The 23,882-nt window shown below is 43.8% G+C and overlaps 1 protein-coding gene across 2 annotated transcripts in view; it reads left to right on the top strand.

Moving 5' to 3' along the window:
- Positions 1 to 23,882, top strand: part of SPOCK3 (SPARC (osteonectin), cwcv and kazal like domains proteoglycan 3) — a 545,564-nt gene that overhangs the window by 435,896 nt on the left and 85,786 nt on the right. For both annotated transcript variants that reach the window (XM_068278829.1, XM_068278830.1), the window contains exon 6: positions 2,339 to 2,453. In XM_068278829.1, coding sequence (XP_068134930.1) covers positions 2,339 to 2,453 — 115 coding nt within the window. The remainder of the gene's footprint in view (positions 1 to 2,338; positions 2,454 to 23,882) is intronic.

Consider the following 23,882-nt stretch of genomic DNA (forward strand, 5'->3'; position numbering starts at 1 on the left):
CTGCGAGCCGCGATCGGCGGCCCGCAGGCTATTCACGGAGCCCCCCGCCGTAATTTGACAGGAAGCAGCCGCTCGCGCGAGCGGCTGCTTCCTGATTAATCAGCCTGCAGCTGGCGACGCAGTACTGCGTCGCTGGTCCTGCAGCTGCCACTTTGCCGACGCACGGTATAAGCGTGCGGTCGGCAAGTGGTTAAAGGATACCCGAACTGACATGTGACATAATGAGATAGACATGTGTATGTACAGTGCTTAGCACACAAATAATTATGCCGTGTTCCTTTTTTTCTTTCTCTGCCTGAAAGAGTTAAATATCAGGTATGTGAGTGGCTGACTCAGTCCTGACTCAGACAGAAAGTGACTACAGTGTGACCCTCACCAATAAGAGATTCCAACTATAAAACACTTTCCTAGCAGAAAATGGCCTCTGAGAGAAAGAAAGAGATAAAAAGGGGAATTTCTTATCAGTGAGGGTCACACTGTAGTCACTTCCTGTCTGAGTCAGGACTGAGTCAGCCACTTACATACCTGATATTTAACTCTTTCAGGCAGAGAAAGAAAAGAAGGAATAGTTATTTGTGTGCTAAGCACTGTACATACACATGTCTATCTCCTTATGTCACATGTCAGTTCGGGTATCCTTTAAAGTCAAAATAATATTCTGTAATATTCCTATACTACCATTTCCAAATGATCATTATATGTTTTTCAGCTTTTTCTTCTAAAAGGATACCAAGGGAAAAAAAGTAACATAGGGCTTGATTCGAGCTAAAAACAAAGTATGCGCGCTGTGCACAGTACACGGCACTTCACTAGCGCAGCCACTACTATGTTAATTAACATAGTCACTACTATGTTAATTAACATAGTAGTTACCATGTTAACTTAAACACTGTGTTAACATAGTAACTACGTTAATTAATGATATTTAACATAATGGCGGCAGCACTAGTGAAGTATCGTGGTCGCGGGTTCACAGCGGGTGGCAGTTGAAGGCGCACTCACTGCTGTGTAAATAACGTGCATAACAAAAGGGAAGGCACGCTATGCAGCACGACCGTGCATAGCGTGTGCACTTTTTTTTTTATCTTGCATGCTGTATAGTGATTAAAGTCCATAAATACTCACCTAATATAAGTTAAGGCTCTGGATCCCTTAGAGCCTTCCTGTTCCACTTAACCTCCCCTCGTTCCATTGCTGGGCTCCCGATTCCAGGGTCCAACTTGGAAGACCACTGAAGTACTTAGTCCCTGCGTTCTTCCGAAGACAAATGCCTCCAAAGTGCACACACGCGTGTCCGAGCTTGCGTATGCACAGCAAAGAGCTGCTCGTCTCTTGAAGTAATTGGAAACCCAAGTACTTCCATAGCCTTCTGAGGAGACCTGAAGACAGAGCTGCAATGACATTTGAATGGAGGCCTGGCGGTGGAATGAGGGGATGGGGAGAGGACCAGGAAGGCTCTTAGGAATCCAGAGCCTTGTCTCTTCTTAGGTGAGTATGTAACATTTTCCTCCTGATGGTTACAGGTATCCTTTAATGCAGTGTTCCCCAACCCTGTCCTCAAGGCCCACTAACAGTGCATGTTTTGTAGAAATCCACAGAGGTAGTTAATCAGCTCTGCTGAGACACTAATTACCTTACCTGTGAATGCTTGTGGTTTCCTGCAAAACTTGTACTGTTGGTGGGCCTTGATGACAGGGTTGGAGGTTACTTTAATGCATAACATGCATACAACATATATATTTTGACAGAAGGTGAATCCCAACAAATGGAATATACAGTCTGTAGTAAAGGAATGATGCAGATGTAAGGTTAGGCTAACTATTTTTTTTCTTAATTTAAATATGCACTGACAATAAAAAATGTGAACTTAGATAAGGGAAACATCTGGGATAAAATAACTTTGCAGGGAAGTATCAGCTAAAAAAAAACCCTACTGTGATCCCATGATCATGACATGATTATCTAAGGTTCTGCTAAGGATAGCAATAGAAACTCTAAAACCAGCTGGTGTAGGAGGTTGTAAAAGTAAAAAGGTCCAGCCTGTCACTCTCTTCCCGGTCTTGCCTAGGATAGGCAGGTGTGGCCTAGGAATCAGGCTGATACCTAGAAGCCAATGAGGAGGAAGATTTGGTCCATTTGGAAGTGGAAGTCGAGTGGAAAAAAATATTTGTATACATAGACACAATTCTTCAACCAATAGTGAATCAACCCTCTCATTACTGAAAGCACATTAGAGGAATGTGATTTTTTTTTTCTTTACAACTGATTTAAAAATGGGATGTTCTGAAATCTGTCCAAAAACTGTGATTACAACTAATTTTTTTCTTTATTATTTCAGTGCAAATTAGAATACCAAGCCTGCATCCTGGGTAAACAAATCACCATGAAATGTGAAGGGCATTGTCCGTGTTCTGCAAGTAATTCAAGAACTGTAAATAAAAGTAAAAAAAGAGGTAAGAGGCTATGAATGTTTTGTGTGGTTAAATTGCTGTAATGAAAAGAGGATCCTACATTTAACTCCTTTCTAAATATACAGCTTAAAATTTGTGTGTAGTGATAATATGTTGAAACATTATGCCGAAGCAGGGTGTCGTCATAGCAGCAATGCTGCTCGCCCCACATTTCGGTAATTTGGGGCTCTGGCGGCTGCCAGACACCGAATCACACCTCTCTTTTGAGTTGCGGCAACTCGGAGGGGTAACAGTATTTACTCCGCCTTGGAGTTTAGCGACAGTAGGGAGAGCCGTCATTCTGCTCGACCTGCGCCGAACTGACTGGCGCCGAGACGCCATGTACTCATATAATGCTAGAATTTATGTCTAGAGATCCCTTTGGAAAACCCACACAGAGAATTGACATATTTTTTGGGCCGTAGTTGTCCTTCAAGGTCATGAAAAAAGCCAAAAAGGGAATTGGTCCATGCAAAAAGAAATACTGTACATAAAGTATATCTCAAACAGGCAGAACTCTTAACAAGGGATTTTCTTTTGTGCTGTACTGTATGGGAGGAAATCTGGCTTCAAATACTGCAATTGCACCTCAGGGGCCCTGCTGCAGACCCCCTTATCGCCAATGGCCACTCACCTTGGGTCTCCCTTGGCTACTGGCCCCATAGTAGCTGCTATAACTGCTATGGTTATCCCTACACTAGTGTACATAAACATAATAGATAATTCACACTTCTACATGCTTCCTCTACAGGTTGATACACATTTTTTGTCCACTCGATTCTTCTTTATTCCTTAGAAGCATTTTGGCTTCTCTTGAATCAAGGTCTGCTATATTTCCTTACTTTTATCATCATAAGAGGTTAATTTGGATCCGCTAAAGGTCTCTTTAAGTAGACCAAACATGATAATCATATGATGCTAGTTGTAAGGAAAGTATGGGAAATGCTCAAAGTGAATCTGTTGCATTGTCTCCACTGCTGTGGCTGCTGCATGGGGACATGCTTGTCAATTTCAGGTTTCAATTTATCCTCATCATCAGTTTCACTCCCTTTGACCAAAGAAACCTCACTGAAGTACGCTGCTTAACAGTAGTGCAATTCCGCAGCAGAATAGCCATGTATGTTTCACTTTAGCTTCAACCTGACAAATGATGGAACTCTGCACTGTGCATGTTTGAGCTGCCTATACACGTTTGTGAAGGTTTAGCATGGCGTCAGCCACTATCCATTGGGGTTAGCTTATGCATTTCAAACCGCTTCCACTTTTTGATTTACCGTATATACTCGCATACAAGCCGAATTTTTGACCCCCAAAAAGGGGGTCAAAAGTTGGGGGGTCGGCTTGTATGCGAGTCTTCCCTGGTGGTCTAGTGGTGGGTGGTCGGGTGGTCCCCCTCCTCCCCGCTCCCCCCGCGGCCGCTGCTGCTATTACCTTGTTAGACAGCGGCCGCTTCCTAATCCGCGTTCCTCTTCTTCCTCAGAGTGCATCACAGCAGCGCGCCCGGCGCTGCTGCTGTGACGATGCAGGGGGCAGGAAAGAGCGGTTCCCTTGGTAACAGCGATACAGATCGCCGCTATAGGGAGCCGCGCTCTTTCCTGCCCCCTGCATCGTCACAGCAGCAGCGCCGGGCGCGCTGCTGTGATGCACTCTGAGGAAGAAGAGGAACGCGGATTAGGAAGCGGCCGCTGTCTAACAAGGTAATAGTAGCAGCGGCGGCCGCGGGGGGAGCGGGGGGGAGCACTACCCACCTATGCTGGGCACTATACTGGCTAAACTGGGCACAATACTGGCTAAACTGGGCACTATACTGGCTAAACTGGGCACTATACTGGCTAAACTGGGCACTATACTAGCCATACTTGGGTACTATACTAGCTAAACTGGGCACTATACTGGCTAAACTGGGCACTATACTGGCTAAACTGGGCACTATACTAGCCATACTTGGGTACTATACTGGCTAAACTGGGCACTATACTGGCTAAACTGGGCACTATACTGGCTAAACTGGGCACTATACTGGCTAAACTGGGCACTATACTAGCCATACTTGGGTACTATACTAGCTAAACTGGGCACTATACTGGCTAAACTGGGCACTATACTGGCTAAACTGGGCACTTTACTAGCCATACTGGGGCACTATACTAGCTAAACTGGGCACTATACTAGCTAAACTGGGCACTATACTGGCTAAACTGGGCACTATACTGGCTAAACTGGGCACTATACTGGCTAAACTGGGCACTATACTGGCTAAACTGAGGCACTACCTACCCATACTGGGCACTATACTGGCTATACTGGGCACTTTACTAGCTATACTGGGCACTATACTAGCTATACTGGACACTACCTACCTATACTGGGCACTATACTAGCTATATTGGGACACACTGGGGGGCTGCACCAATCCAGCATTTCCTACCCCCGGCTTATATGGGGGTCAATCATTTTTCCCTGTTTTTTCAGGGAAAAGTTGGGGGGTCGGCTTATATGCGGGTCGGCTTATATGCGAGTATATACGGTACCTTTAGATACGTCAGTTTATTCTTACTTTGTGTTAGCACATGATGAAGGTCAGTAATGCAGGTTTTCGTATGATTTTTTTTCATATGAATTAGTTGGTTTCAAAACATAAGGTTAAATCTCTGGTAATGTTGTTGTCTTTACCTTGATTATATGCCTGCAATGTATCTGTGTGCGCTTGGCTGATTTCATGTTAAAGTCCTAATGGACTTGTAGCTTGGGTGTTGATCTTACTGAAGTATACAACTTTATAAACAGCATCTTGGATGCCATTCGAATGTGCTTTTCTCCAATACCACATGCTGAAGATAGAAAATGTGATATTCACAAGATAGCAGTAATATTGCCGTATGCAGGCAGCTACAATCTAAGGTTGACAGGATTTCATTTTGGAACAAAGGTTTATTTTTCTGAATTATGTCCTTTTGTTTCCAGTACTGCTAATAAAATAAAAACGTCTAAAGATAAATGGTGGATAAAATACTTAGATAAAACATAATTAGTTGCTTTATTAGGCAGGTTGTGTGGTTTCAAAAGTTGATAAGGATATAGGAGGTGGCTCAATAGTATTTTCATAGTAGCCACCCCTCTTTTTTATAGATTGCCTTGGTGATCTACTGATTCTCCCCTTTATTTACTTCTTTCCCTGGGTGTCTAGTGGAGCTTTCTCTGGGGTCTAGTGCTCACTTTTCCTTTCATATATATTTCCCTGGTAGTCTAGTGGTCCCCTCTCCCCCTCTATAGCATTTCCTTGTAGCCTAGTGAACCCCTCCTTCCCTTATAGCTTGCTCTTGTAGTCTATGGTTCAGTCCCCCCTCCCCCCCCCAAGAAAGCATGAAGTGGATCTTACTACTGAGGTTTGTGTCTTGCGCATAGCTCTGAGGTAAGGAGGTTGGTCAGCACACCAGCTTCTTCAATAAACGAAGTTTAATCAATCACATGTCAACACGTAAGTTGCGCATAACGACCTATTTGCGCATGGCTCTGTGACAGGTGAATGTTATCTCTTGGGGTGGTGACGTGAAGAAGTACAAAAGAATAGTAAGTAATTCGAGGCAGATTTATCAAAATCAGTTACCAAGGTCACCTCTGATGTGAGGTGTAACAAAAGTGAGAGGGGATAAAATTTTCACTAGGACCCCATGGTTTGTAGCTAGGGCCATGTATAAAAGGTCTGCTATGAAATTTAAATAGGGAGGGAACTCTGCTTGCAAAATGTGTTATTTTTAATCTGCACTTACCATATGGCATTTGTCAGAAAGAAGAGTTGGGCTTTAACAAGACTCAGTAGAAAAGCTTGTGCCTTCTAAAACTGGGAGTCTCTTCAGAGGCTGCTATATATTCATTATAGGGCGATTTATTCATATTGGCGTGAAACATTACAGCAGTAGCAATTTTTTTTATCGCAGCTTAGGGTTATATAAAATTTATATAAACCAAGCAAAGGCGGTTTCTAAGCTGATAAATTTCTGACAGTTTTATCCCTAAGTTAAAAGGGATGGCCAGAGGGACCGGATAGAAAAATGTAATATTATGTTACACTTGTGTTACAGATGGTCTGCTGCAGCAAGGCAGAATCCATGGCCGTATTGTTTACTCTTGACATGAATGAATCCCCCGGAGACATAACTGTAAATTAGTTAGCAACACACAAACAGGCCCAAAGCAGAAATTAATGTGTCAGCTCTGGTGATCCCTCACCTTGATTCGATTATGCTCTTTTTACTCTTTCTTGTTTTCATATTATCTGCTCAGTTGAGTGCAGTTATGAGATGTAAAGTACTAGCAAATACATAATTGTAGGAGTTATAATAATAAGCATTTCTGTAGCTAAACTCTTCATGACCAAGGAAGGGGTGGACAAGAGGTTATGTTCTGCTTCAAAACACAAATAATAATACTAGTAGAGGTAGTATAATAGTAATAATAATAATTGTTTGTACAATCATTGTATGCATTAGTTCAAGCTTCTGTCTGGTGCTAATAATCATATTACACTATCAACAATTTATAAAAGCATAATTGAAAAATATTTAGAAAATATTCAGACCCTTCACTTCTGATATGCTGCAGACTTGGGTTAGACTTATTTAAATTAGTTTTTTCTGTACTAGAGTTGGGCAGAGGTTGCATTCAAACGTCTTATCGGCGCTTTAATTATTAGCCAAATATGGCGCCTGTCCTAATCTGGTGCCTCCATAGATCGCAATGCTAATTAGTGGCTATGGGAGCACTGGGTGGATGTTTTATGGGCGCTTGGCAACAGATGCTCAGCAAAGAGATGGTTCAAGCACATGGAACTTTGGCTCAGGTGACACTGGGTGATTCTTTTTGGTGCAGATAAATATTGAGATAGCTGAGCGCATGGAGCAGCGGGGATGGCCAAATGGATTGGTATTTGTTATTATAATTTATTGGATTTATATAGTGCCATCATAATATGCAGTGCTGTGCAATAAATAAGATTACATTGATAATAGGGGTGACAAAAAGCACAATACAGGTAATAAGCACTTAGACACACAATGCCAGTCCCAGCAATTCAAATGTACGTTGTTCTGTGAGCAGGGTGCACAATCAGGTAGGATACACAAGGAGGGAGGGTCCTATCAAAGGCTTACAATCTAAAGGAAGGCATTGATATTCAGTTTGATGGCACTGAAGGTTCGTGTGAGGGAATAGGATCAGGGCTCAGCTATGATATAGCCAAGCCCCAAGGGCTGCTCCTAGATGATAAGGTAGTGGGGAGGGAAGTTAGTGTTAAGTGTGGAGAGGAGGGGGGAGGTTAGTGTTAGGAGTGCAGAGTGAGGTGCAATCAAGGTGGAGATTAGTGTTAGAAGTACAGAAGGTGGTTACTTTTAGGCATGGAGAGGGGGGAAGTTAGTGTTGGGAGTAAAGGAGGAAGTTAATGTTAAGCATGGAGAGGAGGTTAGCATTAGGAGTACAGATGGAGGTTCATGCTAGGTACCATGAGGGGGAGGTTAGTGTAAGGAGTGCAGAGGGAGGTTAATGTTAGACGTGGAGAGGAGGGAGGTTAGGGTCAGCAGGGCAGAGGAAGGATAATGTTAGGTGAGAGAGGGAGGAATTAGGACAGGATACAGTAGTTTGGCTACATAGTACCAATACTGTAAATATCTTGCGCCAAACTTGAAATTGTTTGTATGAATCCAGGGGAGATGAGTAATGTGCAGGACTGCTGCAGATCTCTCTGTGGTATGATCTTTTTTTCTGTTTTTAGGGTCTAAAAGCTTGTGAAAAAATTGCACTTCTTTTTAGATAGTGATGTCGCGAACCTCCGAAGTTCGCGAACCGCAATAGACTTCAATGGGGAAGCAAACTTCAAAATTTAGAAAAATTTCTGCTGGCTGGAAAAATGATAGAAATCATGTTTCAAGGGTTCTAATACACCCTCCACCCTTCTATCTATTCCCTCCTCCCTCCTACTGGCGGGAGGAGGGTCTCATCTGCCAGGGAATTCCAGTATTTCAAAAGCCAGCTTATATATCGTGGCTGGGGATTGAACCCAGGTCTCAGTGTATGGTAGGTAACTAACATATCCATTATACCATCAACACTACTAGCTGAAACTAGCTGAAACTAGCCTAGCATGTACCATTTATGCTCAATCCAAGAGAAAAATTAGACAAGACAAATAACATTTATATCACACTTTTCTCCTGGTGGACTCAAAGCTCCAGAGCTGCAGCCACTAAGGCACGCTCTATAGGCAGTGTTAGGAAGACTTGCCTAAGGTCTCCTACTGAATAGGTGCTGGCTTACTGAGCAGACAAAGCGGAGATTTGAACCCTGGTCTCCTGTGTCAGAGGCAGAGCCCTTAACCATTACACCATCCAGCCACTGCTTAAGGATTTGTAGCCAGGCATGGCCTTGCCTTTTGTGTTCAACAGTTGTCCAAAGAGAACCCCAGATAGCCAGGTAGATTCATATCTCTCTCTCTCTCTCTCTCTAGTAGGGATGGTCACCGCTTTCCGTGGAATTGTATTTTTGAGCACAAATAGGTTGAGCATAAATGGTACATGCTAGGCTGGCTTCAGCATGTAGTACAGTGCCACTGTACCACCAACACTACATGCTGAAGCCAGCCTAGCATGTACCATTTATGCTCAATCCATTTATGCGCAAAAATACAATTCCGCGGAAAAAGCGGTGACCATCCCTACTAGAGAGAGAGAGAGAGAGAGATGAATCTACCTGGCTATCTGGGGTTCTCTTTGGACAACTGTTGAACACAAAAGGCAAGGCCATGCCTGGCTACATATCCTTAAGCAGTGGCTGGATGGTGTAATGGTTAAGGGCTCTGCCTCTGACACAGGAGACCAGGGTTCGAATCTCGGCTCTGCCTGTTCAGTAAGCCAGCGTCTATTCAGTAGGAGACCTTACACTGCTAGTCCCAACACTGCTACTGCCTATAGAGTGTGCCCTACTGGCTGCAGCTCTGGCGCTTTGAGTCTGCCAGGAGAAAAGCCCGATATAAATGTTATTTGTCTTGTCTAATTTTTCTTTTGGATTGAGCATAAATGGTACATGCTAGGCTAGCTTCAGCTAGTAGTGTTGGTGGTATAATGGATATGTTAGTTACCTACCATACACTGAGACCTAGGTTCAATCCCCAGCCACGGTATGTAAGCTGGCTTTTGAAATACTGGAATTCCTGGCAGAAGAAACCCTCCTCCCTCCGGTAGGAGGGAATATGTAGAAGGGGAGGAGGGAGGAGAAGCCTACTAGAGACTAATTAAACTCTCTCTAGCAGAGTGTGTGTAGCAGCTGTCCCTTAACTAATTAGTATAGGCAGACGAGTGTGTCCAATGGCTCAAGGACCTTTTTATTATTATTATTATTTATTGTATTTATATAGCGCCAACATATTACGCAGCGCTGCACAATAGATAAAAGGGTTAACATACAAGGTAGGACATACAGGAAACTCACAACAAAACAAGATCATGCAAATGATTTGATAATACAGTGTCATAGGTCAAAATAGAGACTGTTCTAGTCCACAAGAGGGGTGATTGTCAGTAAGATTGCATAATCAAGCTGGAAACACTAAGGGAGATAGCCCTGCCAGAGGCTTACAATCTAAAGGGTGGGGGTGGAGACAATAGGTGTATCTGTTGAGAGGGTGTCTAACAGAACATATTATGGTGCTGGTGTAGGGGGGTATGCAAGCATGAAAGGGTGAGTCTTGAGAGCTTGTGTGAAGGTATTAAAGGTGGGAGCGAGTCCGGTGGCTGGAGGGAGCGAGTTCCAGAGAGCAGCTTATTGCGGGTGGACCTGGCATTCCAGAGGTCACAGGAAACACGGAGCGAATGCCTAGGGGTAGGATGGATAGGAATAAGGTTATGCCGAGGGGGTGTGTGGGTAGAGTTCGGGGGGAGGGAAGGGAGGTGCATGGGGGTTAAGGGCCAAAAGGGAGTCTAAGGACAAAAGGGGAGAGGGTGCGGGGAAACAGAAGGGGGACAAGGTGTAGAAGGAGGTGGAGGTAGAGCATGTGGTGATGGGGGAGAGCGAGATGGGGAGGGAGATAGCTTGGAAATGGTGGAGGGGTAAGGGAGTGAATAGGAGGGAACATTTTGTACTGATGGGATAAGGTAGGATGGGGTGTGGAGAGTGGAAGCATAGACAGGGGGACAGCAGTTAGACCAAGATGAGATAAATGTCACCAATGATGTGGCTGAAGGGGTTCAGCAAAGTTGCATCAGTAATCAATCTGGTAAGGAGTAGTCCACAGGAGATCAGCAGTGAAGTTGGCAGAACATCAATGATGGCAAAAAAAAAAATAAAAAAAAAAATCCAGCTGTGTGTGATTGGTAGATGGGGTGTCTGGTAGGTAATGACGTAGCTTGTCTGGAGGTCAGCGATGGATCAGCTGATAGGGACTTCAGCAGTGGAGCAGTTAGCGAAGATCAGCAGTAGTGTGGTTGGTGAGGCACGGTGAAACAATCAGTAGTTTGGTAAGCGGGTGTGCAGTGCTTAAATTTAGCCGGTGTATATTCAATATGGTATTGAAGGTACTTCTATGCAGGGTGTAGAAAATCAGCAGATGAACAACAGCCCAGAGTTCTGTGCTAGTTCACTTCTGTTCCCTTCTGGCTCAATTCTGGTATAATTCGGTTTGTCTAGAGTACCCTTAAAATTAATACCCTTTAAATTTATACCCTGCTGACCAAGGTCATGCTGACTATATGATCTACTAATATATCCCTGACTAGATTGATGCTAACAAGCAGACTGCTTGCAGCTGTGAATATACTAGACACTAGACTCTAGCCACACAGAGGCAGGGCCAGTCTAAAGATATGCAAATTGTGACTAATGAAATGAAGTAGGCAAATGGTAACACAGGAAGAAGCCCCAATTAATAACACTTATAATTAAGCAGATTGATGCAGATTTTAGATTTTAAGCATACAGCCAGGAAATTCAATCAGTTGCATACCAATAAAGCATATTGATGCAGAATTTAGATTTTAAGCATACAGCCAGGAAATTCAATCAGTTGCATACCTGGAAGAGAAGAGTGTCATGAGGTCAGTACAGATGAGCATGGAGATTTCCAAGTGTAGATTAATAATTCTGGTATAATTCGGTTTGTCTAGAGTACCCTTAAAATTAATACCCTTTAAATTTATACCCTGCTGACCAAGGTCATGCTGACTATATGATCTACTAATATATCCCTGACTAGATTGATGCTAACAAGCAGACTGCTTGCAGCTGTGAATATACTAGACACTAGACTCTAGCCACACAGAGGCAGGGCCAGTCTAAAGATATGCAAATTGTGACTAATGAAATGAAGTAGGCAAATGGTAACACAGGAAGAAGCCCCAATTAATAACACTTATAATTAAGCAGATTGATGCAGATTTTAGATTTTAAGCATACAGCCAGGAAATTCAATCAGTTGCATACCAATAAAGCATATTGATGCAGAATTTAGATTTTAAGCATACAGCCAGGAAATTCAATCAGTTGCATACCTGGAAGAGAAGAGTGTCATGAGGTCAGTACAGATGAGCATGGAGATTTCCAAGTGTAGATTAATAATTCTGGTATAATTCGGTTTGTCTAGAGTACCCTTAAAATTAATACCCTTTAAATTTATACCCTGCTGACCAAGGTCATGCTGACTATATGATCTACTAATATATCCCTGACTAGATTGATGCTAACAAGCAGACTGCTTGCAGCTGTGAATATACTAGACACTAGACTCTAGCCACACAGGGGCAGGGCCAGTCTAAAGATATGCAAATTGTGACTAATGAAATGAAGTAGGCAAATGGTAACACAGGAAGAAGCCCCAATTAATAACACTTATAATTAAGCAGATTGATGCAGATTTTAGATTTTAAGCATACAGCCAGGAAATTCAATCAGTTGCATACCAATAAAGCAGATTGATGCAGAATTTAGATTTTAAGCATACAGCCAGGAAATTCAATCAGTTGCATATCTGGAAGAGAAGAGTGTCATGAGGTCAGTACAGATGAGCATGGAGATTTCCAAGTGTAGATTAATAATTCTGGTATAATTCGGTTTGTCTAAAGTACCTTTAAAATTAATACCCTTTAAATTTATACCCTGCTGACCAAGGTCATGCTGACTATATGATCTACTAATATATCCCTGACTAGATTGATGCTAACAAGCCTTGTATAAGGGGGGGGAGGGGCTCCACCAGTGAGTACAGTCTGATTGGTAACAATGTGCCTGCTGACTGTGATGTAGAGGGTCAAAGTTTTGCTCAATAGAGCATTATGGGGTGAATCGAACTTCCGGGAAAGTTCGCCTTTGGCAGGCGAACGCAAACCACCGAAGTTCGCCGGGAACCGTTCGGGACATCTCTACTTTTAGACACTAAAATCCGGGAGTAATCATACCACCAGGGAGGTTAATATATATTAAAAATACTTGGTTCCTCTGGTGAAGTACTGTTAAAAGTGCAACTTCACTTTTCCTAAGAAAAAAGCTGTATCCAAAAGGGACTGTAAGTCTAGTTAACCACTGAGCACTATGTTGCACAGCAGGATCACAATGCAGCAGAGGAGATATTGTGCATTACGTCTTGCAATATTTCTTCAGATTTTGCCGCACAGCACTGCTAACACGCTTACAATGTAATCACTTCTGCTATGCGAGTATAGTGTGTGATGCAACATAACATGTCAGTATGAAAGTAGCTGAAGGATTTTACCAATGGTTATTGCTAAATCTTAATTGGGTTTCTTTTTGAAATGGGGAGGCAAATAACTGCAGTAAATGGCTGGCAAGAAAGTAGCAGTAGAAGGATGCTCCTGCTTGGATCAGGTAATCAGTTCTAGGTTGTGGAACATAGAGGTACTGCCTCCGTAAAATTCTATTGGTATGCAGATTCTTTCATTATTTGAATGACAGCGACAGCCTCACTACAGAAAATCTAAGGATCATGCCTTGAGGTTATTGACATTGTGCTGCATGCTCTCAGTAGATTTCAAGGAAAAGCAAAAAGTTAATCACATGAGCAGAGAGGTGTAAACTTTAAGAAATCCTGCACTATACTGTTGCCATGGTTGCAAGAAAGCCTAATCCATTAAACCTTCTCCTGTGCACCAGACACTGATTAGATAAAGTAATTTTTCTACCGAGTTTGTCAGCATGCGTATGAATTTAATATCATAATATTACAATTATTTGGGAGCAGCTTTTCTGTGTAATTATCTCCAGGCATAGATCCGTGTTCAGAGCTCTTGACTCTTTGCAAATCTCTTTTCCAGAGAAAGAGATTTAAATGGAAGAAGCCAAAACTTCTGATATTGAACTGATTAATACTGGCATACATGTAATGAATAAAATCAATATTTGCAGTGCTTTGTTCTGTTCTGTAGCACTGTCAGCTTGCTTTATGTGTAATTGGTGCATGTTGAAGTCAAACTCCTCTTTTGTTGATTAAAGAGACCTGTTTCTACGCATTTGTTCTTTATATTTTGGCAATGTGTATTACAGATCCTTTCTTTTTTCTGATGTTCATATACTTATTGAAGATTAACTGGCTTTTCAGACACAGTCAATTTCATTGTCAAACTAGCTTTTTGCTTTCCTGATAAGAAAATTCTACACCAGAACAGAGGCCAAGATTCCTCTTTCCGATGCGTGACAACTAGCTCATGACAAAAACTGGGAATGAGTGTCAAAATATGTTACATAATTTGTGTCTACTCTAAGATGGAGCTCTTAAAATTTGGAGGCGAAAATTCTGAAAGTTGTGAAATTACATTCCTGTAAGGCAGGGTTCACACTTATTAAAATTCCCATGCAAATTGTGGATGTGGGAAAACAAGTTTGTCTCGCATTTAGTGAAAGTCAATGGAGAATTGCACTTCTTCTAGAATTAGCAAAATTGCATTTGCATTTTTGCATGTGTGCAAAAAAAAAAAAAAGCTTTCATTACCTGCAGTAAAAGCCAAGTACAAAAATCTGCTTAACAATGTGAATTTTAACATGAAAAACCTTAATTTTTTCACAGTAATACGTGCCCTGCTTAAAGGGAAGGTTCAGGGAGGGAGGTAAAAAAATAAAAATCAATATCCACTTACCTGGGGCTTCCTCCAGGCCGTGGCAGGCAGGAGGTGCCCTCGCCGCCGCTCCGCAGGCTCCCGGTGGTCTCCGGTGGCCGACCCGACCTGGCCAGGCCGGCTGCCAGGTCAGGCTCTTCTGCGCTCCAAGGCCTGGCACTTCTGCGTCCCACGCGGGCACACTGACGTCATCGGACGTCCGCCGGGCTCTACTGCGCAGGTGCAGAACTACTGCGCCTGCGCAGTAGAGCCTGGCGGACGTCTGATGACGTCAGCTTTCAAGCTGTGAGGAATCTTTTAGAGCAGGGGTCCCCAACCTGTGGGCCGCGGCCCACTAGTGGTCCGCAGGACATTTCATGGTGGGCCGCGGCTGCAGACTCACTTTCACGCAGATTAACATTTCACTTCTAATTCTAAGGGCAGCCGCGGCAGGAGGGCGGGCGCATCATACGTCTCCAGTCTCCAGGCCCGCCCCCCTCACTCTGTGCAACCGAAGCAGTGGGCGTGGGCGTACGCGTAATGCGTTTCAAGTCCCGCCCCCTCACTATGTGTGGCCAATCACCCCCTGGCGGCGGCGACGCTATTATCGGAGGCGCCAGTCCCGCCTCCTGCATCAGTGGGGATTCCTCTCGGAGGCCTGTCATGCCTCCATGTTGCCAATCACCCCCTTCTGAAGCGGCGGCCAATAGCAGCATATCGGAGGTGCCAGTCCCGCCTCCTCCATCAGTGCCCCAATCATCATTCCCCCCTTCAGCCTACAGTCCCGCACCCAGGCCAATCAATGAATGGCTGCATGTATTTCATCACTGCGACACAGTCGCAGTGTATACGAGTGCAGCGTCTGGGCGCCATTAGAGAGAGGAGGTCAGACAGAGCCTGCCGCTGTGAGCCTGCCGCTGAGAGCCCACTCAGAGCCTGCACGAGCCTGACATCAAGTAAGCCTTACTTACTTAGTAAGGATCACACACATATACATATATGTGTGTATATATATATTTCTCTGCTGGGCACTATACTAGTTATAGCTGGGCACCATACTAGCCATGCTGGGCACTATACTAGCTATAGCTGGGCACTATACTAGCCATGCTGGGCACTATACTAGCTATAGCTGGGCACTATACTAGCCATGCTGGGCACTATACTAGCTATAGCTGGGCACTATACTAGCTATAGCTGGGCACTATACTAGCTATAGCTGGGCACTATACTAGCTATAGCTGGGCACTATACTAGCTATAGCTGGGCACTATACTAGCCATGCTGGGCACTATACTAGCCATGCTGGGCACTATACTAGCTATAGCTGGGCACTATACTAGCCATGCTGGGCACTATACTAGCCATGCTGGGCACTATACTAGCCATAGCTGGGCACTATACTAGCCATGCTGGGCACTATACTAGCTATAGCTGGGCACTATACTAGCTATAGCTGGGCACTATACTAGCTATAGCTGGGCACTATTCTAGCTATAGCTGGGCACTATACTAGCTATAGCTGGGCACTATACTAGCCATGCTGGGGCACTATACTAGCCATGCTGGGGCACTATACTAGCCATGCTGGGGCACTATACTAGCCATGCTGGGCACTACCGACCCATACTGGGACTATACTAGCTATACTGGTCACAATACTAGCTATACTGGGGCACTATACTAGCTACACTGGGGTAACTATACTAGCCATACTCGGGCAACTAAACTCCCTATACTGAGGCAACTATGCTAGCTATGCTGCCGCACCCCAGCCCCTCCCCCCGTAACCCGCTGCGCACGACACTGTCCACTAGGTCGCGCGCGCAATAACCCGCGCCCCCCCTTCCGGGCCTCGGAGAAAAATTTGGTCAGTAAGTGGTCCCCGGGCCGGAAAAGGTTGGGGACCCCTGTTTTAGAGCAAAGTAGAAATGCTGGCTTTCAGACCACTTTAAAGGGACACTTAAGTCAGGAATAAAAAAAATCAGTTTACTCTCCTGGGGCTTCTACCAGCCCCCTGCAGCCATCCTGTGCCCTTGCAGTCACTGAAGGAGCCCTTGCTCCCCTGCGGCCAGCTAGTTTGGTTTTCGCTGACAGGGAGTTGGCAGGCTTTCTACACCTGCGCAGGCCTGGCCACACGTATTCCTCTTCATGTTCCCGTCCTCAATAGCGTCCTGCACAGGTGCAGGATGCTATTGCGGACGGGAACGCAAAGAAAAATACGCGTGGTCAGGCCTGTCGGTCCTGTCAGTGAAAACAAAATTAGCTGGCGGCGGGGGACCGGAGGCTTAATGAGTGACTGCAAGGGCACGGGACGCCTGCAGGGGGCTGCTAGAAGTACCAGGAAAGTAAAACTTATTTTTTATTCAAGGCTTAAGTGTTCCTTTAAGGAGCTGATCTCTTTGGTTAAGTATTTCAAAACCTTAACTTTTGTCCAGGTTTACAGTAAAAAAAAATTTAAATACATTTTATCATTAGGTTTACCTCAATCCATACATAATATCTGTGGCTTAAATACGTTAAATTCCTGCTTTGTGCAAGATGGGAATGGAAGAGCCATCTTTACACCAGTACACCCTCATAAAGCCTTCAAAAAAGTGAAATTTAAAAAAAAACTTCAGTCAGCTAAATATATGTGTATAAAGGGCAATTTTTTGATTCCCTTTTGAACACAAAATAACTTGTGTACCACTGATTGAAGTTATATCAATCTGTGAAAGAAAATGGAGCTATACTTCAATTTGTTTTCAAGCAGGGGTTAGACTTAACCATAACAGCAGTGAAATTAGACTTTTGGCTTAGATTCACATAATTATTATTTATTGGATTTATATAGCGCCAACATATTACGTAGAGCTGTACAATACATAAGATTACCGACAATGATAACAGGGGTGACCGACAGCACAATACAGGTAATAGGCAATAGATACAACAATACTGGTAATAATACAATGACAGATCATACATTGGAATGGTAGTCCCAGTAATACAAGTTCACAATAGGTAGAGTGTACAATCAATTACACAAGGAGAGAGGGCCCTGCCAAAGGCTTACAATCTAGGGGGAGGTGTTGGTGACACACACATTCTTATTGCTTGTATGTTTTGAAATAACAATTAAAATCAATGGCACAGCAATAACTTCATCTCCTCATGTCCACTGCTAATGAATGACTCTTGATTCCTCTCTTTCAATCCTCACATTATTACACCGGCTACCTCCTATTGCCTCCAATTAAACAAACACCTTTTATATCTGCCCTTACAATGGAAACAACAAAACTGCATTGTCTACTGTAACCCTCTTGCTTCAGTCTACCAGAAAACAGACCGACTCCTCTCCAATCCTTCCCAAACTCAATGGCATGAATACATCCACCTTTCTTGCTGCTCATCTAATGCTGTTTCACTCTCCAATTCCCTCAACTAGCTGCCTATTGCACAAATAATCCAACTCAAACCTAGCACTAGCCTACAAAGCTCTTAATAATGCACCTTCTTTGATATTACTGGACTAATCCTTAGATACCTTTTGTCACGATCTGCTCTGCTGGCCTTGTTTCCCTGTCCATTTGGATAGTTTCTTATGCAGCTTGCATAATGCAAGTCCGGGGGAAACAGGCCTTTTCTGTCAGCTCGCTGCTGTGGATGGATTTGCATCCACTTGTCATGCAAATTGCTTGCTGGCTTCCTTGGAGGGGTTTGAGTATAAATGTCACTTCCTCCCAGAATTCCTTGCTCGACATAGTTCCTCTGTAGGAAAACTTACCTTAGAGCCTCAGCACCTTGTTACTCTATTCTAGTGTTGTTAATTCTTGGCGAGTGCTCCTTGCACTCCTATTTAGTGCAGTCAAGTTTGTGTTATAATTTGTACTGCCTATTTTGTCTTGTCTTGTCTTGTCTGTGCGATTATACTATTGCCAGCGGTGGCTGATAGTAAATCGTTCTGTCCTGTTCTTAGATCGCATTCGCCCTAGCGTTAGAGGCGGTGGATCTTTCTTGTCTGAACCTTGGAGTATAACCTTAGCTGCGGTTGCTACTGGTTACTCCTTCTGTCGGTCTGTTTGGATTGCATTTGCCCTAGCGGTAGAGGCGGTGGATCCTTCTGTACTCTGTCTTGGAGTATAACCTCGGCTACGGTTGCTACTGGTTACTCCTTCTGTCTGTCTTGTTTTGCGGATCGCACTCGCTCTTGCAGAAGAGCAGTGGATCCTTCAGTCCTGTTTTTGTGTGCGGATCGCACTCGCTCTTGCGGAAGAGTAGTGGATCTTATCTGACCTGTTCCTGTTGTCTGTTTGTCTGTCAGTCTGAAGCAAACGCTTGCTGTTGCCTGAGGTAAGGCAACCGATTAGCAAGCGTTTCTGTTATTTGTTTGTTTGTGTTTTCTGTGTTCATTTTTTAGTCAGGGTTGGCGCATTTTTGTCTCTGTTACGCTTATCGTGCGGAGTCCGCGCCATTAACGTGTTTTGTCGCTTTTGCGCTTCTCGTGCGGTGACCGTGTTTAGCTAGTGCGTTTGTTATTTTCCTTGGCGTTCTGAGTGTAATGGTTTGCTGTGTCTTTCTTACTACACCTATGTTCTGTCTTTACTCAGTCTTGTGTCTCTGTTACAATCGCCTCTCCTGCGATTGGTGTCCTCACTCTGGCCTGTTCTGATGTGAAGTGTCTACCGTCGCTGGGCGGCGACTAGATTGGTAGACATTCACATAGTCTCGTTCTGTTCCAGTTCTCTTCTGTCTTGCTGTCTTGTTTCTGTTTGCTCTGTTCTGTCTCAAGTCCTACAATTCCAATCTGACATCTGTGGATGTGCAGAGACTTTGTTTCTCTGTGCTCCACAGCACCACCTGCTGGTTGGAATTCCTCTCCACAAATATATACATCTATCTACTGGGTACTCTGCTTCCGTGATTGTGGAGATTCTCCTCTGCTCAGCGCACACGGCGTGCGCTGACTCTGAAAATCTACCCGGGATCATTACACCTTCCAAATCTTAATCTCCCCTGTAAAAACAAAACCCTCTTCTCTACATGTGTTAATTCCTTCAATAGGTGAATTCAGGACTTTTCAAAAGCTTCTTCTAACCCAACAAACTCTCTTCCACAATCCATGTATCACTTGCTATTACTCATGTTCTTTAAACGTAACTATGGAAATCATTTCTTCAGGCATGCATTTAATTTGATCTAGGACGTACCATCCACCCAATGCCCCAGTTCAGTCTCATTCTTTCCAACGTTGAGAGGACTTCACAACTTATAATTACCCTTCACCTTTTGTTCCTTTGCCCTATTCCCTTAGGGCTCTTTCACATCAGAGCTTGCGTTGGAGAACGCCTAAAGCATACGTTTTGTTGTATGCGTTTTAATGCGTTTTGATATGCGTTGCACTGCAGTGAGTGTGCGTTTTCAATGCGTTACAGCACATAGAAAAACGCAGGTAATTTTTTTTCTTTAGTTTTCAACTTTCTACATTGTTCCTCTGTTGCATTCTGGGACTGATTGCCTGCATTAACGGATTAAAAACGCGCATCGTGTGCGTTTTACATTGACTAACATTGTAACGCATAAAGCTAGCGTCGGCCATAAAACTGCGCCTGGGTGCAGTGTAACGCAACGCACAAAAAGGCTGCGTTATATGTGAAAGCTAAAATGAAAGTCTATGGACTTTCATTTCACCTTGGGTAACGCAAACTTTACCCTTTGCGTTAAAACGCAGAAAATCTGCCCTAATGTGAAAGAGCCCTTAGGCGGCAAGTTCATTTGGGCAGGGCCACCCCACCAATTGTGTGACAACATTGCTGTAATTTGCCCTGCCATCTTTGCTATGTACCTAGGGTTGCCAGGTGTCCGGTTTTAGACCGGACAGTCCGGTTTTTGGCCGCTGTGTCCTGTCCAAAAAGGCATGTTAAACCGGACAATTAAGATGTCCGGTTTTATGCCTTTTGCCCATGCCCGTTTCTAGCCCCAGCAGCCAGGGAGGGAGCGCTGTATACAACATACCTCCCTGGCTCCAAGCGCTGCTCTCTCGCCGCCGGTCTTCTCCTCTCTGCATACACGCTTATACACACGCTGCTTCCTGTTTAGCCGGAAGCAGCGTATGTATACGCGTGTAGGCAGATGGGAGAAGACCGGCGACGAGAGAGCAGCGCTTGGAGCCAGGGAGGTATGTTGTATACAGCGCTCCCTCCCTGGCTGCTGCTGCTCACTATACATCTGAGGGGGGAGCACGGAGGGCGGCCCGGGAGAGGTCGGGTTGCCCTCCCCGCGGCTCCGGCTCCCCCCTCCATTATGGGGGACAGCTACCTATCTAACCTATCCTGGGGGCACCTACCTAATCTAACCTACGCTGGGGGGCAGCTACCTAATCTAACCTATCCTGGGGGGCACCTACCTAATCTAACCTACGCTGGGGGGCAGCTACCTATCTAACCTATCCTGGGGGGCACCTACCTAATCTAACCTACGCTGGGGGGCAGCTACCTATCTAACCTATCCTGGGGGGCACCTACCTAATCTAACCTACGCTGGGGGGCAGCTACCTATCTAACCTATCCTGGGGGGCACCTACCTATCTAACGTATACTGAGGGGCACCTACCTATCTAAGCTATACTGGGGTGCAGCTACCTATCTAACCTATACTGGGGGGCACCTACCTATCTAACGTATACTGAGGGGCACCTACCTATCTAAGCTATACTGGGGTGCAGCTACCTATCTAACCTATACTGGGGGGGGCATCTATTTATCTAACCTATACTGGGGGCACTTATCTAACCTGTATTGGGGGCACCTACCTACCTAGCTAGCCTATAATACAGGTGACAACTATACTGGCTACCTATATTGGAGACACCTACCTAAATGACCTATACTGGGGGCACCTACCTATCTAACCTATGCTGGGGGCAACTATTGCATTATTTGCATAGTTTTCCAGTTTTGTAATAGTTTTCTGCTCTGTCTCTTATTATGTGCATTTACTGGTGAAAAGTGGTCTCTTATTATGTGCATTTACTGGTGAAAAGTGGTCTCTTATGTGCATGTACTGGTGAGGACAGTTAGTGACATGGCTATGTACTCTGTAATGTGCTGCAGAAGATGTCAGTGCGATATAAATACTGTAAAAAACATTTTTTAAAAAGCCCATTGCTTAGCCCCACTCTACATAAAAGTGCGCTTCTGACTCCGCCCCTAACTCCACCCCCTGTCCGGTTTTCTCCATCAGCCGACCTGGCAACCCTATATGTACCTACTACCATGTATGCAGTATAACTATTTAGTCTCTGTACTACACAAGTGTGTATAATCTAATTGTATGTATAGTTTTTTGGGTTTTACTGAAACTGTAAATAGCAACAGAATATGTTGACAATACATAAATATATAGTAATTATCTGCAATAATGGCATTCTCATAAAATGTATGTTTTTGATTAGATTAATTGTTTTGTTTCGTTTTCTTTATATTCTTTTGTAAATTATATTTACATGATTGCAATTGGCATTAAAGGAGTAATATTATGAAAATGGTGCTGTGCTGCTTATAATATATGGTGGGCACTACTGCTAATGCCACACCGCAACTTTACTGCCAAGTAGAACTGAGAGGTTTCAGGTAGCAAAAGCTATTCAATTATTATTATTATTTATTGTATTTATAAAGTGCCAACATATTAAGCACTGCTGCACATAAGATGCATGCAGAGCCGGTTCTAGATTATTTGCAGCCTGGGGCAAACTTATATTGGAATGATCGCACAGCACCCAACAATTTGCACCACATGTCATAACTGCAGTGAGCCCACCCCCAAAAAAACATCCTCAGTATAGGTAGGTAGCCAGTTATAAGTGCCCCCAGTGTTGGTAGCTAGGTACAGTTGCCCCCAGTATAGGTTAGCCAAGTACAGTTTCCCCCACTATAGGTTGGCCAGGCCCTCTCTACACTTCCTGTTTCTGCCTGGTGCTGCCTACAGACTTCTGCCGCATGAGGAAGTCACCTCACTTGGCATCATGGGTGAACCGGGCCTGGATACATGGGTTAACATACAAGGTAGGACATACAAGGAGCTCACAACAAAACAACATCATGAAAATGTCTCTGATAACAGTAATTCAATGTCTTTGGTAAAAATAGATGGCGTCTGTACTAATCTGCGCGAAGGCTGTCAGACAGTGAGAATGCATAATGAAGCTGGAAACACTAGGGGGGGGGCTTACAATCTAAATCAATGATATACAAGAGCTTGTGCATGGCTTTGAACTCAAGCCCTGCCTATTAGGAGATCTGACTCCAATCAGTGTCTCAATATGAGAGTAGAATTTTTCTGAGTCTTATTGGTCAGCCAGTTCACATGATATATTAAACATGATATGGGAAAATCAGAAAGAAGAAGGAAAATAATGCTGCAAATGTCAGTGGTGTTTTGATGCAGTAAAACTCCAGACTTAATAGTCCTAAGTCTATATTGCACAAAGCTGCAGTATGCAGTGGTGTGTGCAGCTTTGAAAGCAGCCATCCTCCCCACTTTATAGAAAAGCCCTCATGACTACTTTACGATACCTGTGACTGTCTATCTCTCTATCTGCCTTCCTAAATATTGTCCTGTCTGCCTATCTGCCTGTCAGTATGTGTGCCTATCATGCCATGGCCTAAATTAAATAGCTTGTGTTGATGCTTTTCTCTTTTAGAATGTCCTAATTCACCTTATCATTAATGAAAATAATCACACATCTGGATCTTATCCATCCAGATCATATATACATATGCAAAGCTGAAGCCTGTCTCTGTCATTTAGTGCTTCAGTGGATTAGAAATGCTCTTGCATGCGTGAGCAGCATAACCGATAAGAAAATTGGAAATGCATGATATTTTTTAACAAGCGTTTCATTTCATTTAGCCTAGGTACAGAATGTCGATTGGCAAAAACGAGATATCCCTCAACATTAAAGAATGATAGAAAAAGGTTCATTCAACTCTAATACACTAATGTGAAAATTGGGGGGGGAAAATGGAAAAAAAGGAAACGACCACCAATTTCAAAGTGCAGCTGTCAATCATATGGCCCTAATGGTAATTAACAAGCTTACACGGGGGAAGCCGAGACCCACATAGGAGCTGAGGGATGGCTGGAAGTGTTTGCCTGAATTATTCACTGAGGATATGTTAATCATGGTGTCATACTGGAGACATGCTAATGTTAATACAGTGGTGATGATGCTATTTTTAGGATTAGGAGGTAAAAATGGCAAAATGGAGCAAGGCTGTTTTCATATTTAGTCTCTTGAGATATCATGACAGTGTAAAAGAGTCTATACATATTCAAGATCCACTTCAGTGTATTGGCT

Source organism: Hyperolius riggenbachi, chromosome 1 (assembly GCF_040937935.1).
Source record: "Hyperolius riggenbachi isolate aHypRig1 chromosome 1, aHypRig1.pri, whole genome shotgun sequence".
In the NCBI taxonomy this organism is placed as follows: domain Eukaryota; kingdom Metazoa; phylum Chordata; class Amphibia; order Anura; family Hyperoliidae; genus Hyperolius; species Hyperolius riggenbachi.